Here is a 13,088-nt window from a genome sequence, read left to right on the forward strand (position 1 = left end):
AAAATGTCTAATTCTTAGGTAATAAAAACATAATGGTTCATTATGAAAGGTCTTTATACACCCCGATAATATAGTTTTGTATAATATTCTGCATTTCTGTCAAGAGATCCTTCTAAAAAAATACACACTGCACCTTTAACAAGGGCACAAGGTACAAAGTCTCATGGGGCCACGGACTTGCTGCTGCGAGCCTTTCGAAGGTGGTTAAATAGTGCTTAATATCTTCATCCTCTTCATATGTGGACATCTTAGGGGGTTTACACCCCCATTGAAGGTTTAGTGGTGCAGCAAGGCTTAGAGCAGAGGAGTTGGTACATCCAGAAAAGGCATGTTGTGTAGATCAAAGGGTGTTGAAGGGCGAGAGCTAGGTGAATCTATCTGCTATAGTCTGTCAAGTGGCTGCCTTGTCGGCTGCATTGATGTTGGATCGCCTCTTACCAGTTGCTGTAGTTGCTTAAATTGGTGCTCCATACCTTTCCATCTCCGCTCTTGCTGGAGGGCATCTTCCTCTATCTGGTCCTGCTGATGCCATTGAGACTCTACCATCATTCTCACTATCTTCCATGGAGGTGCGGGCAGTTTGGGTGGCCACGGAAGTGCGGGCAGTTCGGGTGGCCACGGAGGTGCGGGCAGTTCGGGTGGCCACGGAGGCACGGGTAGGACAGTAGGCCAAGGAGGTTCGGGCAGGACAGGAGGCCATGGAGGCATCTGCAGGACAAGAGGCGCTGGAAGCGCTTGTAGGACGGGAGGCGCTGGCCAGACACCAACGGTCACAGTGACCATGACACTGAAGGCGGGTAAGCACATTCTTGATCGGACAGAGAGTTCAGGGAGCTCGGGTGAACCAGGTGAAATGGGCGACTCATGTGAACCAGGTGAAACAGGCAACTCAGGTGAAACAGGCGATTTCGGGAAGTCAGGCGATTCAGATAAGTCAGGCGATTCAGGTAAGCCAGGTGATTCAGGCGATTCAGGTAAGCCAGGTGATTCAGATGAACGAGTCCTCAGCTCGCGGGAAACAAAGGAGCAAGTCTTCATCTCGCTGGGAATAGATAAGCAAGTCTTTGGCTTGCTGGGAACAGAGGAGCGAGTCTTCAGCTCACGGGGAACTGATAAGCGAGTCTTCATCTCACGGGGAACAGAAAAACGAGTCTTCATCTCGCTGGGAACAGAAAAGCGAGTCCTCGGCTAGCGGGGATCAGAGGAGCCAGTCTAAATCTCGCGAGAAACAGATAAGCGAGTCTTCATCTCACTGGGAACAGAAAAGCAAGTCCTCAGCTCGCAGGACCAGAGGCAGGAATGGCAAAGGCCATCTGGTAAAGAGGTTTGCAGATCTCAGAAGTTCAAACCGGGCACTGGTGAAGGTAAGAAGAGGTGAAAGACACTGGGTGATGGTTATGGTGAACTGGAGGGCGGTTTCGGTTTGGGACTGGATCATTAACATTACATTTGTCCTCAGGAACAATATCAATCTCTAAATAAAGCCGTTTAATTGGAGAACATAATTTAGGAAATCTATAAAGGACATTTCACATTGATCGGGCAAAACCGTCATATGAAGATCATGATCCAGTCCCAACTGAAAGCAGTTAATAAGGGTTGAATCCCTCCAGATCACCTGATGGGCTTTGTCCGTGAATTCCAGCACATAGTCCTCCAGAGGTTACCATCCTGTAAAATGGTGAAGAGCATGAGAACCTCTGAAGAATAGGTGCTGGAAATCCAGGTTTTGGTTGATCATTCTGTCAGGGTGTGGTGATAAAGGAAGGCAAGATGACGACGGAGGAATTAACTATAGACCAGTTCAAATGATGTAAACAACACTGGTCCAGAAACACTTCCTGTTACAGTTTGTGACCGTTATTTTTTTATTTCACATGTATTATTATCTTTAAGATGTTTGTTTAACTTCAGTTAATTCAGGTTTATATGTTCTGTTGGTTTATTTTATCCCAACGTTTATCTAGTGTTAAAAAACGGAAACAGGAAGTGCTTCTGGACCAGTGTTGTTTACATCTTTTGAAATGGTCTATAATGATACTTTTAATGATAACACATAAACTGGAACAAATACAATGGCTAGAAACAGAAACTTAAACAAGAACAACAACTACAAAACAATGACCAACAAAGGAAGATGAACAAACAGAGTATATACTGTATATGGTGACTGATGACAATAGCTGGCAGGTGTGATGATGATAATGAAGATCATTTGAGGAGAGTGAAGGATGATTGGAAATCAAGTCCAGAGAGGGGTAACAGGGGAAAACATGAGGGCAATGAGAATAGGGCTGTGACAGGTACGTTGAAACTCTGTTACCTTTTAAACGAAATAAACAGACACATAATTAATGAAAACATGTGTTGCATAGTTATTGTCAATGTTTACCACCAAAGCCATCAATTTATATTCTGTACAGAAGACAATTTGACGACCGTCTCCATGGCCTTTTCATGGAAACCCAAGAAATCACTACAGTCATTTGTTAACAATTTTACACACAAATGAATGTGCTTTAGAATCACCGTCTAAGTTTACACGTCTGTTCTGTTTAATGCCGATGAACAAATCTTACCTGCATGCCAATAATAGCATAAATGAAGAACAGCATAGCAATGAGAAGACAAACATATGGAAGAGCCTGAAAACAAGAGGAAAATAAAGAGCCTTGTCATGAGATTTCTTGTGTTTACAGTTACAAAGCATATCTGTACAGAACTAATGGATTATATAAATACTTTTAGTGCAAATGTGTGTTTTACCTTGAAGGACTGAACAAATGTCCACAGCAAAATGCGTATTGTATAGCCCTGACGCAACAGCTTAATGAGTCGCGCTGCCCTGAAAAGTTTCAGGAAACTCATATTGATGGTGTTCACCGACTAAAAAAAAAAGAGAAAGAGAGATTAGTGTGTTCAAATGAAATACTAGACTTTTTATTTAGTCCAGGATTAAGACAACACATGATAAATTCCTACCTGTAAATCTACTACAATCTCAGTAATACTGCCAAGTACTGTGATAAAGTCAAATATGTTCCATGTGTCACGGAAATAGTTCTGTGTAATGAGACCATAGTAAAGAGAAATGAAAAGCATAACCAAGACATTTAACTCATTATCAAGAATGTGATCTTGCTATACTCACAATGACCCCAAAAGCCAGTATTTTTAAGATGCATTCAAGAGAAAATAGCACAGTGAATCCTGTGTTGAGGTGCTTCAACACTGTGTCATAGGTAGCTGGGGCCGAGTAGTACTGTAAGATCAAATTTTACTAATCATTCGAGAATGTTTACAAAAATGCTCCACAGACAATTTCAAAGCCAATATAATCCAAGAAACAAAAGGTTATTGAGCTTCGCCTAGGGCTGTCATGGTGGCAGTATTTTACCACTGCAATGGTAACGCACAAATTCATTGTGATGGTGGGTTATTGAATGTGTGTGTGGTAGCGCAGATTGATATTTTTTCACAACCTTGAATGACCAAGAGAAAATATCTTGCCTCATAATTCCGTCCCCATTTCACCTGTTCATCAGTTGCCTGTCCTTGCATATAGCGCATTAACTCAGTTTGCTGGCTGTTCACACGAACTTGAAGTATTTTATATTTTTCATAGTTTGTGACGTGATGCCGTGGTTATGACAACCGTTACAGCCCTAGCTTTGCCATTTTTTTATTTACACAAAATTCTAAGTGATTGTTAATGAAATGTTTTACCTTCATCATGAGCACTACTGTGTTAAGCGCAATCATGACCAACACTGTGTACTCGAATGATGGTGACACCACAAAATGCCATAATCTGTACTGGAGCGTCTGTCTGTTCTGAGGCATGTATCTTGTTAGAGGCTTTGCACTAATAGTAAAGTCTATGCAAGCCCGCTGAAAGAGTAAGAAAAGAAAGAGTGAGAAATAAACAGAGCAATTGAATGCACAGGTTACTATTGCAGCACATCTTTTTTACTATAAGGGATAGATAATAGATTACAGAAGAGGGTTTGTTGAGGTGTAAAAAGGCACTTAATCAAACTTCACTCGCTTATACGGACTACCGGCACATCCGGGAACTTGACTGTAAATTTCGTCACCGCCCCTTTTTGGGGTATAAAAAAACAGGCCTTCCATTGACTTCCATTCAAAATAGCAGAACAAAGCAACGTTTTTACACAGCCGGCAGGCGTAAATAAATTATGAAATCACTCAGATTAAACATGCTGAGTAATTATCTGTCCACCCTGCCTGCCATAGAGCCCGAAAGATACATTAACACATTTAATTTGGTCAATATAAAAACATGACCCTTTCATTCTCACAGCGTCAAATTTGTGTAACAACGCCATCCAGTGATTGCTGGAAATATCGCTAAGCCAGTTAGTTGTATGCCTCGACGGAAAAGTGCACTCATTACTCTAAATATAAAGACATAATATATGAATACGAAGTAACTTTCAAATACGAAGTAAAAATCATTCACTTGCTTCCCTGTTGACTCGATGAGGTACGAGTAAATGTCTGGGTAAGACACCTCTGGCCAATAGGGAGCATTGTTACACAAATTTGACGCTGGGAGAATGAAAGAGACATGTTTTTATTATGACCAAATTAAATATGTTAATGTAAATGTAAATAATTACTCAACATGTTTAATATGAGTGATTTCATAAGTTAATTACGCCTGCCGGCTGTGTACGAACATTGCTTTGTTCCGCTATTTTGAATGGAAGTCAATGGAAGGTCCAGTCGGAATTCCCCCAAAAGTGGGCGTGAACCTGTTCAGAGACATTCTATGACATTGCGCCGGTTGTGCGTATACAGCCTTACATACACTCTTGATCCCTGCACTCTGTCACCGGGCGACGGCTTGTGGTGCCATCCTAAAAATCCATCTCTTCCGCCAATACCTCACTTCCTAATACAGGGCTTATTATCTTTCTCTATTTTTTAATCTGTACATTCACCAATTTAAAAAAAATTACTAACTAACTCTTGGCTATGTAAACTGTGTTATACTTAATGGGACTAGTTCTAGTGCACTTATGTATTGCTGTTCTTGTGTTGCTATAATTGCTTCTATGCTTTACCTCATTTGTAAGTCACTTTGGACAAAAGCATCTGCTAAATGACTCAGTGTAAATGTAAATGTTGATACATTCAGTAAAAATGAAAGAACAGGGACAATGTATTTTATTAATCCCCACAGCAGATATTCACCTCATTTTTCTCCAAATTGCACTCCTCCATCATTTTGTCACCCTGCTCCTGGAATGTAATGATGATGAGAGCCACAAAGATGTTGACAAAAAAGAAAGGAAAAACCACAAAGTAAACAACATAGAAAATTGACATTTCCATGCGGTTTCCTCTGCTTGGGCCATGGTCCTCCTCAGTGACATCCACAGAGTGTTGAAGAACTCTGTCGAAAAAAGAACCAAGACATAATCAATCATTTCATTTAGCAACACTATCCAGCAACATAGGCACCAAAAGCATAAGAAAAAGGTTATCAAGGGATAGCCACATAAAGTAACTAGTTGTTTTTGCTGGTACATCCATGTCAAGTCAAGCTGGTCAATAAATCTTTTTGGGCCATTGACCAGTTTGTACTTTACAAAAATATTATAAAACATGTCCTCTATGCATCAGTTTAAAAATAATGCATGCAAGCCAACCATTAATTGATCATTCATTCAATCGATCGATCATTCATTCGATCATGCATTTGGTTTAGTAAAGTACACACATCTGAACTAAATGATCTGGGCAAACTGAAAAAGCTCCCCTGAAAGACAATATATAATTAACACACTGACTATATGCATAGTAAACGGAAACGTTTATTTCATCTATTACAATCACATAAGCAAGACTTTTGTCATACCATGTCCAATTGAACAATTTACCATTGCCCTTTGTGTCTGTTATACATATTTATATCTGGCATGTTGCTTGATTACAATTTCTTTACTAACTGACAATCTCTCAAATGAGTTCCGTATCAGATACTCGAAACTAATACACTCTGGATTAGTGTACGGTCGAGTTTAAGATCATAAGGATGGATAGATAGGACAGATGTAGGGAATGCATATATTTTGCACAAATGACTTTCTATCATACCATATTAATATCAATTTATAAATAAGTTATTTTATTATTGTTTTAAATATTGTTTTTTATTATTATTTGTTATTTTTTATGTATGTAGCCAAGGTTGGACTCCTAGCACCTTTGATTGATTAGCCCCTACGTCTTTAGACTTTAAGGTAGCACATTTGAAAGGATTTTTGTAATATATGAAGGACAAGTCAAGGTGAAATCAAACTACAACTATCACTTACAGAATGCAATGTTATATATAAGTTATAAACATACTGTGGCCAGCCCTCGCCTGTGGACACTGTGAAGAGTGTTAGAAGAGCCCAGAGAACATTGTCATAGTGGAACTCATGCCTTCTCCACTCCCTCTTTTTCACCTCCTTTCTGTCCTTGCCATAGTCAATGAAGTAGCCCCTACATAACACAGAAGAATTAAATCAATGCTAATTAAAGAAAGAAGTTAAATATTTGTTTTACTGGTGATTATTTCCATTAACACAAATATATTGCATTTAACAACAAGACAGTCATGAACGTAGTGATATACAGGGGAGTGAATATCCTTTGTATCAGTATAAAGAATGTGAAGTGATGTCACACCACATTGCATGGTAGGACACGGCCATGTTGTAAGGGTCGCGCTCTGCTAGTGTTATTGTTGTGTTTGTGTGAACGTTAAAATCTTGAATCAAATTATAAGCAGAAGGTTAAGAAAAATAAGGGTATTCATCATCTGTTCATAGATGTTGGGTCCTCTGTAGTCTTCATAACAGTTTAGTATAAAACTAGTAAATACTAGAAGCTGTTTGTATTGTGTTTTTATAGTAATAAATCAGTGTTTTTTTATTTTATATATTTATTTAACCTTTATTTATCCAGGTAAACTGTTTGAGAACCACTTCTTATTTACACACATGACCTGGCCAAGAGGCTACAGAAATGAATAAAAACATACTGTACAACTATATAATGTAGTTCAGAGGTGGAAAGTACGATACTCATGTTACTGTAATTTAGTAGTTTTTTGTGTACTTCTACTTTTTAAGTAATTTTTAAAATCTGGAATTTTACTTTTACTAAAGTATGTTTTGTTTAAAGTCCGGTATTTTCCGGACTATAAGCCGCACAGGAGTATAAGCCGCATCATTGGACTATACGTCGCATTTATTTCGAAAATTATTTCACAAAATCCAAGCCGAAGAACAGACATTTAATCTGGAAAGGCAAGTTATTCAACTAAACAATAGCAGACAGAACAGTAGGCTGAATAGACGTCTTTACTTAAAGTAATATTATCAGTTATTTAAACGATAAACCATAGCATACAGAACTTACCTGGAAGGCTGAATAGTCTAAATTAACCGAACAAGCCAACTAGCGTGAAGTTTACTCGTCATTCCGCATCACTGAATCCATTGAATTACATAAGTACAGGAGCAAGCATATAGCGGACTCTCACGACTGTAGAGGGTAATGATGTATCTTGCCTCATAAATACCAAAATTAATTCATACTGACTTACAAGGAGCACCTGACTATAAAGACGCATCACCAGCCAAGTTATGAAAAAAACGCGGCTTATAATTCGAAAAATATGGTATTGTACTTTGCTACATTTTAAATCATATCCGTAACTGAGTAAAAAAGAAAAAAAAGATAAAGGCACGTCATGGATGACTGATTGATGGGCAGGGAAACGCACTAAACTTACAAAATGAACCATGGAAACCAGGGCCTGAAATTAACTTTTTTGACCACCTGCCACAGTGACTTTTTACCAGACAGGTTTTTTTGCTTGGATAGTGAATCATAACGCTGTCTTTATTGTATGAATTAAATAAAATTATTTTTTAGAGCTGCAAATATGATTTTCTCTTTGTCTTAAGTCTGTGTCATTAATGTTAATCAAACAACCTAAGTATGTTAATTGAGGTTACTGTCTCTTTAAGATCAAATAAGCACAGACTGGTTTTTGACTTTCTGTATACACTTAAGACATAAAAAAAAATTTTATTAGAAAAAGAATACTGTGAAGATAATTTTGTTTATATGTGCCCTGTCAAGAACAGAAAGATTTTATGTACGCTGTCTTTTTGGATGCGTCTCTCCATATGTTCACTATATTGAGTGCCCTTACACCCACGTGCGCACACACAGACGGAGGGGGAATTCCAAACTGCGCACATAAATGCCCCACATACTTTGTTTTTTATTACTCTATTCACAAAATGTATGTTAATGTACTACGGTATAAGACACAGTAACGCAACTCCCCTAAAGTTTACACATCAAGAGTTCTGATCCGTCACAGCACTACACATCTGTGCACCTGTGATTGTACTGTAGTAGCCTATGTCAGCATTGCATTCTCATCCAATTTCACCAACAGCTTAATACTTACTCGCACATCCAAACGCAGTCAGAGAAGTGCCTCATCTTCTTTTCAATCGCATGAACGTTGCGAAACAGCATCATCTCAATAAATCACTTAATTTGCATCAGTGATGCGCGGGTTGATCCAAAATGAGCGGGTGCCTGCGGTTACGAGTCATCCAAAAATATTTTCTGATATTTGGGACGCGAGTCGGTCCGAGTTGTGGGCGGGTTAGTTGAAAACGTTGGTTGGGTGCGGGTTGTTTATATATTGACCTGCGCATCACTGATAGATTGACAGTGTTACCCGCCAATTGCCAAATTCACCCACATATGGCACATGGTCGGGTGTTCAATTCAGGCCCTCACAGAGACGGACGAGACGGGCACAGCTGATGCAGACCCTCAATTCAATTTTATGAAAGAAACCCCCGGAACTTTTTAAGCGACCACTTTTCACTGATGTGAAAGAGTGTTTCATTATGCTCTTGAGTACGGAATTGCCGACCAGGTTTTACTGCTCATTTGCGGGAGACGAAGTCGTGGCACGGAGAGTGAAGCACGCACACTCAGAGCGCTCGACCCGCATGACGGACCGAATAGGACATTATGGAATTATAATTACCCACCGCACCGCCTTAATACTAGCTGGCCTCTGTTACAACAGCGAATAACATCCTGTAGTAGTCTTAATGCATCACTCGTTTGTATCACGTTAATGATCGCAAGGTAGTCAAAAGATTAATGGATAAGTGTATTGTTACCTCATTAGCAGGGTATCTTAATTCATTTAAAAGCTTGTCATTTTATTCTTAAGACACAAATTTAAGATATTCTTAAGAAAAAAACGAGAACTTCTTAAGAAATGTTTGAGAATTGCACTTAGGAACATTCTTACGCACTTCTTATAATTTATCTTAAGAACTTTCTTATTTTTGTCTTAAGAATGTTTTCATGAATCCGGCCCCAGGTCTGCAATTTTGTACTCAAGAGCATGAATCCTACCTTTCATAGGAATGAAACACTCACTGTGTCAGTGGAAAGTGGTCGCTAAAATATGGCCAGGGGTTTGAATTGAGGGTCTGCATCAGTGCGCGCCTGTCTTGTGCGTCTCCATGGTTCTTTTTGTGAGTTTATCACGTTCCCCCGCTCATCAATCAATGATCCGTGGTGCGCCTTTATCACCTTGCATTTTTTAAGAATATTTTTTACTCAGTAACGGATATGATTTAAAATGTAGCGAAGTACAATACTTCAATACTTTACTTTGTTTTAAACAAAACATACTTAAGTAAATTTCTGGGATAAAATTCAGAATCAGAAAGAGGTTATACCAGAATCAGAAACAGAATCAACTTTATTGTCACTGGTCACAGGTACCAGTGAAATTAGCTATCAACCTGTCCATACATACAATATACATACAGTGTGACAAGGGGGGCACAGGACTGGAAGACAGAGATTGAGGAAGAAAATACACCATTACATGAGGAGAAAAAAGCAACCCCCAGACTATGCTCCTGTGGGGAGTACAGTGTGGGAACAGGAAAAAACTGTCGGAAGAAAAGCACCAAAGGCATGTGATGAGGGGTGAGTGGGTGAATGCATATACAGTATTTATTTATGTATAAATATAACTGTTAAACACTCAGTAGCATAGAGCAGACAGGGAAGTACAGCAGCATTGTAGACTTTCACTTTTGTGCTGTACAAGATGTCATGACAGCTCCAGAGGCACTTCTCGAGAGAGTCAAAAGCCTTGGTAGCAGACTGAATTCTCCTTTCAACCTCCAGGTCAGAGGAGTTTGTGTAAGTCACTGTACTGCCATTTATGTAAAAGCCTTGACAGATTTCAGGGGCTCTCCATATATCGTCACCGGTTTTGGCTCTTTCATACTGCTGGAGGAAGTTGGGGGTGCTTGATACAAAAGTTAGGTCTTAGAGATGTTCAGTGCATCCTTAAAATCCTGAGGTACACACTCATGACCAAGGCAACTGTTAAAGAGTTTCAGGAGCTCCTCTCTGAGTACTCTTCCTTCTTTCTTGAGTGCCTCTGAGGGGATTCCATCTAGACCTGGTGCTCTATGGCTTGCTGTGGCCTTTAGGGCTTTTTCGAGCTCTTCCATAGTAATCTCATAGCAGAGGTCATTACGACTCTGGTGTCCCATTAGCTACAGGTATCTACAGGCATCTGGTTCAGAGGATCCTTGCTGATTTAGCAGATTACAGAAATGCTCTTTCCATCTACTCTGGATCTCACATTGTAGAGTTTTCCTCCATCTGCTTTATTGACGGGTGCTACTGCATTGCTCCCTGGACCATAAATGACCTTTAGACCTGCAAACAGTCCATGATAATCATGGTTGTCAGCCATGGTTTGCAATTTTTCTGCCTGCCTACACCACCAGTTGTTCTTTATTCACCTCACCTCTCTCTCTGTACTCTGGTCTTGATCTCAGCAAAGGCAGCCCTGCTCCCATTAGTTTTACTGCAGATGTCGCTTATGCCGGAGGTGTTTTTCATCCAGTAGCTTCTGGATCTTCTAATCATCTTCCTGAAACCAGTCAGGTGTCCTATGCTGTGGGTGACCTAAGGTCCTTTCTGCCGCATAATATACTGCCTTCTTCAGGAGTTGCCATTGTTCTTCAATATCTTCAGATCCTACTGTTTTGACTTTTGCACCATTAACTGCAGATGACACAGTTTCGGCCAGCCTTCTGTGGTGCTCTTCATTTGCAAGTTTTTTAGGGGTTGTGCGGTTAGTTTTTCTCCTTGGCACAGTTATCTTGTGTCTGATCTGGCATCTCACAAGATAATGGTCAGTCAAGCACTCCGCCCCATGCATGGCCTTGGTGCACATGACCTCTTGGAGCCCGCTCCTACGGGTAACAATATAGTCTAACAGATGATGGTGTCCAGAGCGTGGGTGTTTCCATGTAAAGAAGTTCTTATCTGTCTGGCTGAAAAAGGTGTTCATGAGGCATAGCTCTTGTTGAGCACAGAAATTAAGCAGGAGGTCTCCATTGGTGTTCTTTTTACTTTTGCCAAACTTTCAAAGGATTCCAGCATAGGTTTCACAGTCACTTCCCACCCTTGCATTAAAGTCACCCACAACAAACAACTTATGCTGTGGGGGAACTCTGCTTACAATCGTTGTCAGCTCCTGATAGAAAGCCTCCTTTTCCTCATCTGGGTAGGTCATGGTTGGGGCATACATGTTGACAATGGTCAAATACCTGTTGTTATCAATTGGTACACATATAACCATCATCCTCTCAGAGACGAATGTTGGCAGGGTTGTCAACTTGATCTTATTGTAGACAGCAAAGGCCACACCAGCGTCTCTCCTTCCCTCTGTCTTCCCAACCCAGAAGAAGGTGTAATTTTCCTCTTGCACCTGACCCTGACCCTTAACCCTGGTCTCTTGAAGGGCAACAATATCCAATGTCCATTTCATATTCTTTTGCAATCTGAGCCATTCTCTGCTCAGGTCTGGAAGCTCCGTCGAACATAGTACGAATGTTCCTTGATGCCACAATCAACTTTTTGCTTTTTCTGTTTCGCCCGCTCTATTCTGAACACGCTTTTTTACCCCACCTTTTCTACTGGGTTCCCCTTCTGCTTTCCCTAAAAATGGCTGCCCAGTAACTCACAGTCCTGCCTCAGCCCACTGGTGCTCAGGATTCAGTGATTCTCTGACCATCAACTGGGAGCCCCCTGTTTGCAAGGTTTCCGCTATCAGCTCCCAGTTCCCAGCTACTTCGACCTGCTGATGTTGCGTTCCCCTCATCGCCACAGGGCTTCCACCTATGCCTTCAGTCAAGACGCCTTGCACAATGAAAAAAAGGCAGTTGGCAGTTGGCGCCAGACTGCCTCTCTGGACCTCCACACCAATTACCACATGGTGCACAGGTGCAACAAATGGGGTTGGCGAGGAGGCTGCCCCGCAGTAGCAGTATACTTCTATTTACGCCATCTGTTGACCATTATTATGGTTCTTCTGCATACCATCTTGTGTTTGCACCGTTGACTCATACTAGTCGGTTCTTCGCTGCTCACACCAACCGGCACCCTGCTGCCAGTGCCTTTAACACCTTAGTCCCTATAAGGGGGATTCTGCTCGGTTTTATGGTGCCGACCAACTCACCAGTTACAGAGCATGTACTCACAGCTACTTGTGCGCATTTTATAGGTGTAAGCTGGGTATGGTTAACCCCACACACAGCCTCTCTACTTTGCCCGGGTGCAGTTTAACGTCAATGCCCAGGACAAGCATATGTGCGTATGTATGTAAAAGTATGTGTAGGCCTGGAAAGTCACTACTCCTGGCATCCAGAGGTGTAAAGAGTAAGTGAAACACAGATCAAACATAGTCATAGTCTTTTGACTAAAATTGTATTTCGTTTTAGTCATATTTTAGTCATCTAAATTGATTTAGTTTTAATCTAGTTTTAGTCAACTAAATGCCACGAGATTTTAGTAGACAAAATCTACATTAAATTAAATTTAAACCCATTTAATTTTAGTCTAGTGTCATTGTGTACTTGAATGTGCCATGCTGACAAATATGTAGCCTAACTGTTGTGATATAAATCTTCTTATATAGGCCT

The 13,088-nt window shown here is 40.5% G+C and overlaps 1 protein-coding gene across 1 annotated transcript in view; it reads right to left on the reverse strand.

The window, feature by feature from the left end:
• cacna1eb (calcium channel, voltage-dependent, R type, alpha 1E subunit b) overlaps window positions 1-13,088 on the reverse strand; it is a 372,975-nt gene that overhangs the window by 54,947 nt on the left and 304,940 nt on the right. The window contains exons 28-34 of the mRNA XM_073871730.1: window positions 6,382-6,519; window positions 5,221-5,422; window positions 3,727-3,891; window positions 3,152-3,262; window positions 2,983-3,063; window positions 2,767-2,886; window positions 2,580-2,645 (exon numbers count right to left, since the gene is read on the reverse strand). Of these exons, the coding sequence (XP_073727831.1) occupies window positions 2,580-2,645; window positions 2,767-2,886; window positions 2,983-3,063; window positions 3,152-3,262; window positions 3,727-3,891; window positions 5,221-5,422; window positions 6,382-6,519 (883 nt within the window). The remainder of the gene's footprint in view (window positions 1-2,579; window positions 2,646-2,766; window positions 2,887-2,982; window positions 3,064-3,151; window positions 3,263-3,726; window positions 3,892-5,220; window positions 5,423-6,381; window positions 6,520-13,088) is intronic.

This window comes from Misgurnus anguillicaudatus, chromosome 2, assembly GCF_027580225.2.
Source record: "Misgurnus anguillicaudatus chromosome 2, ASM2758022v2, whole genome shotgun sequence".
Classification (NCBI taxonomy): domain Eukaryota; kingdom Metazoa; phylum Chordata; class Actinopteri; order Cypriniformes; family Cobitidae; genus Misgurnus; species Misgurnus anguillicaudatus.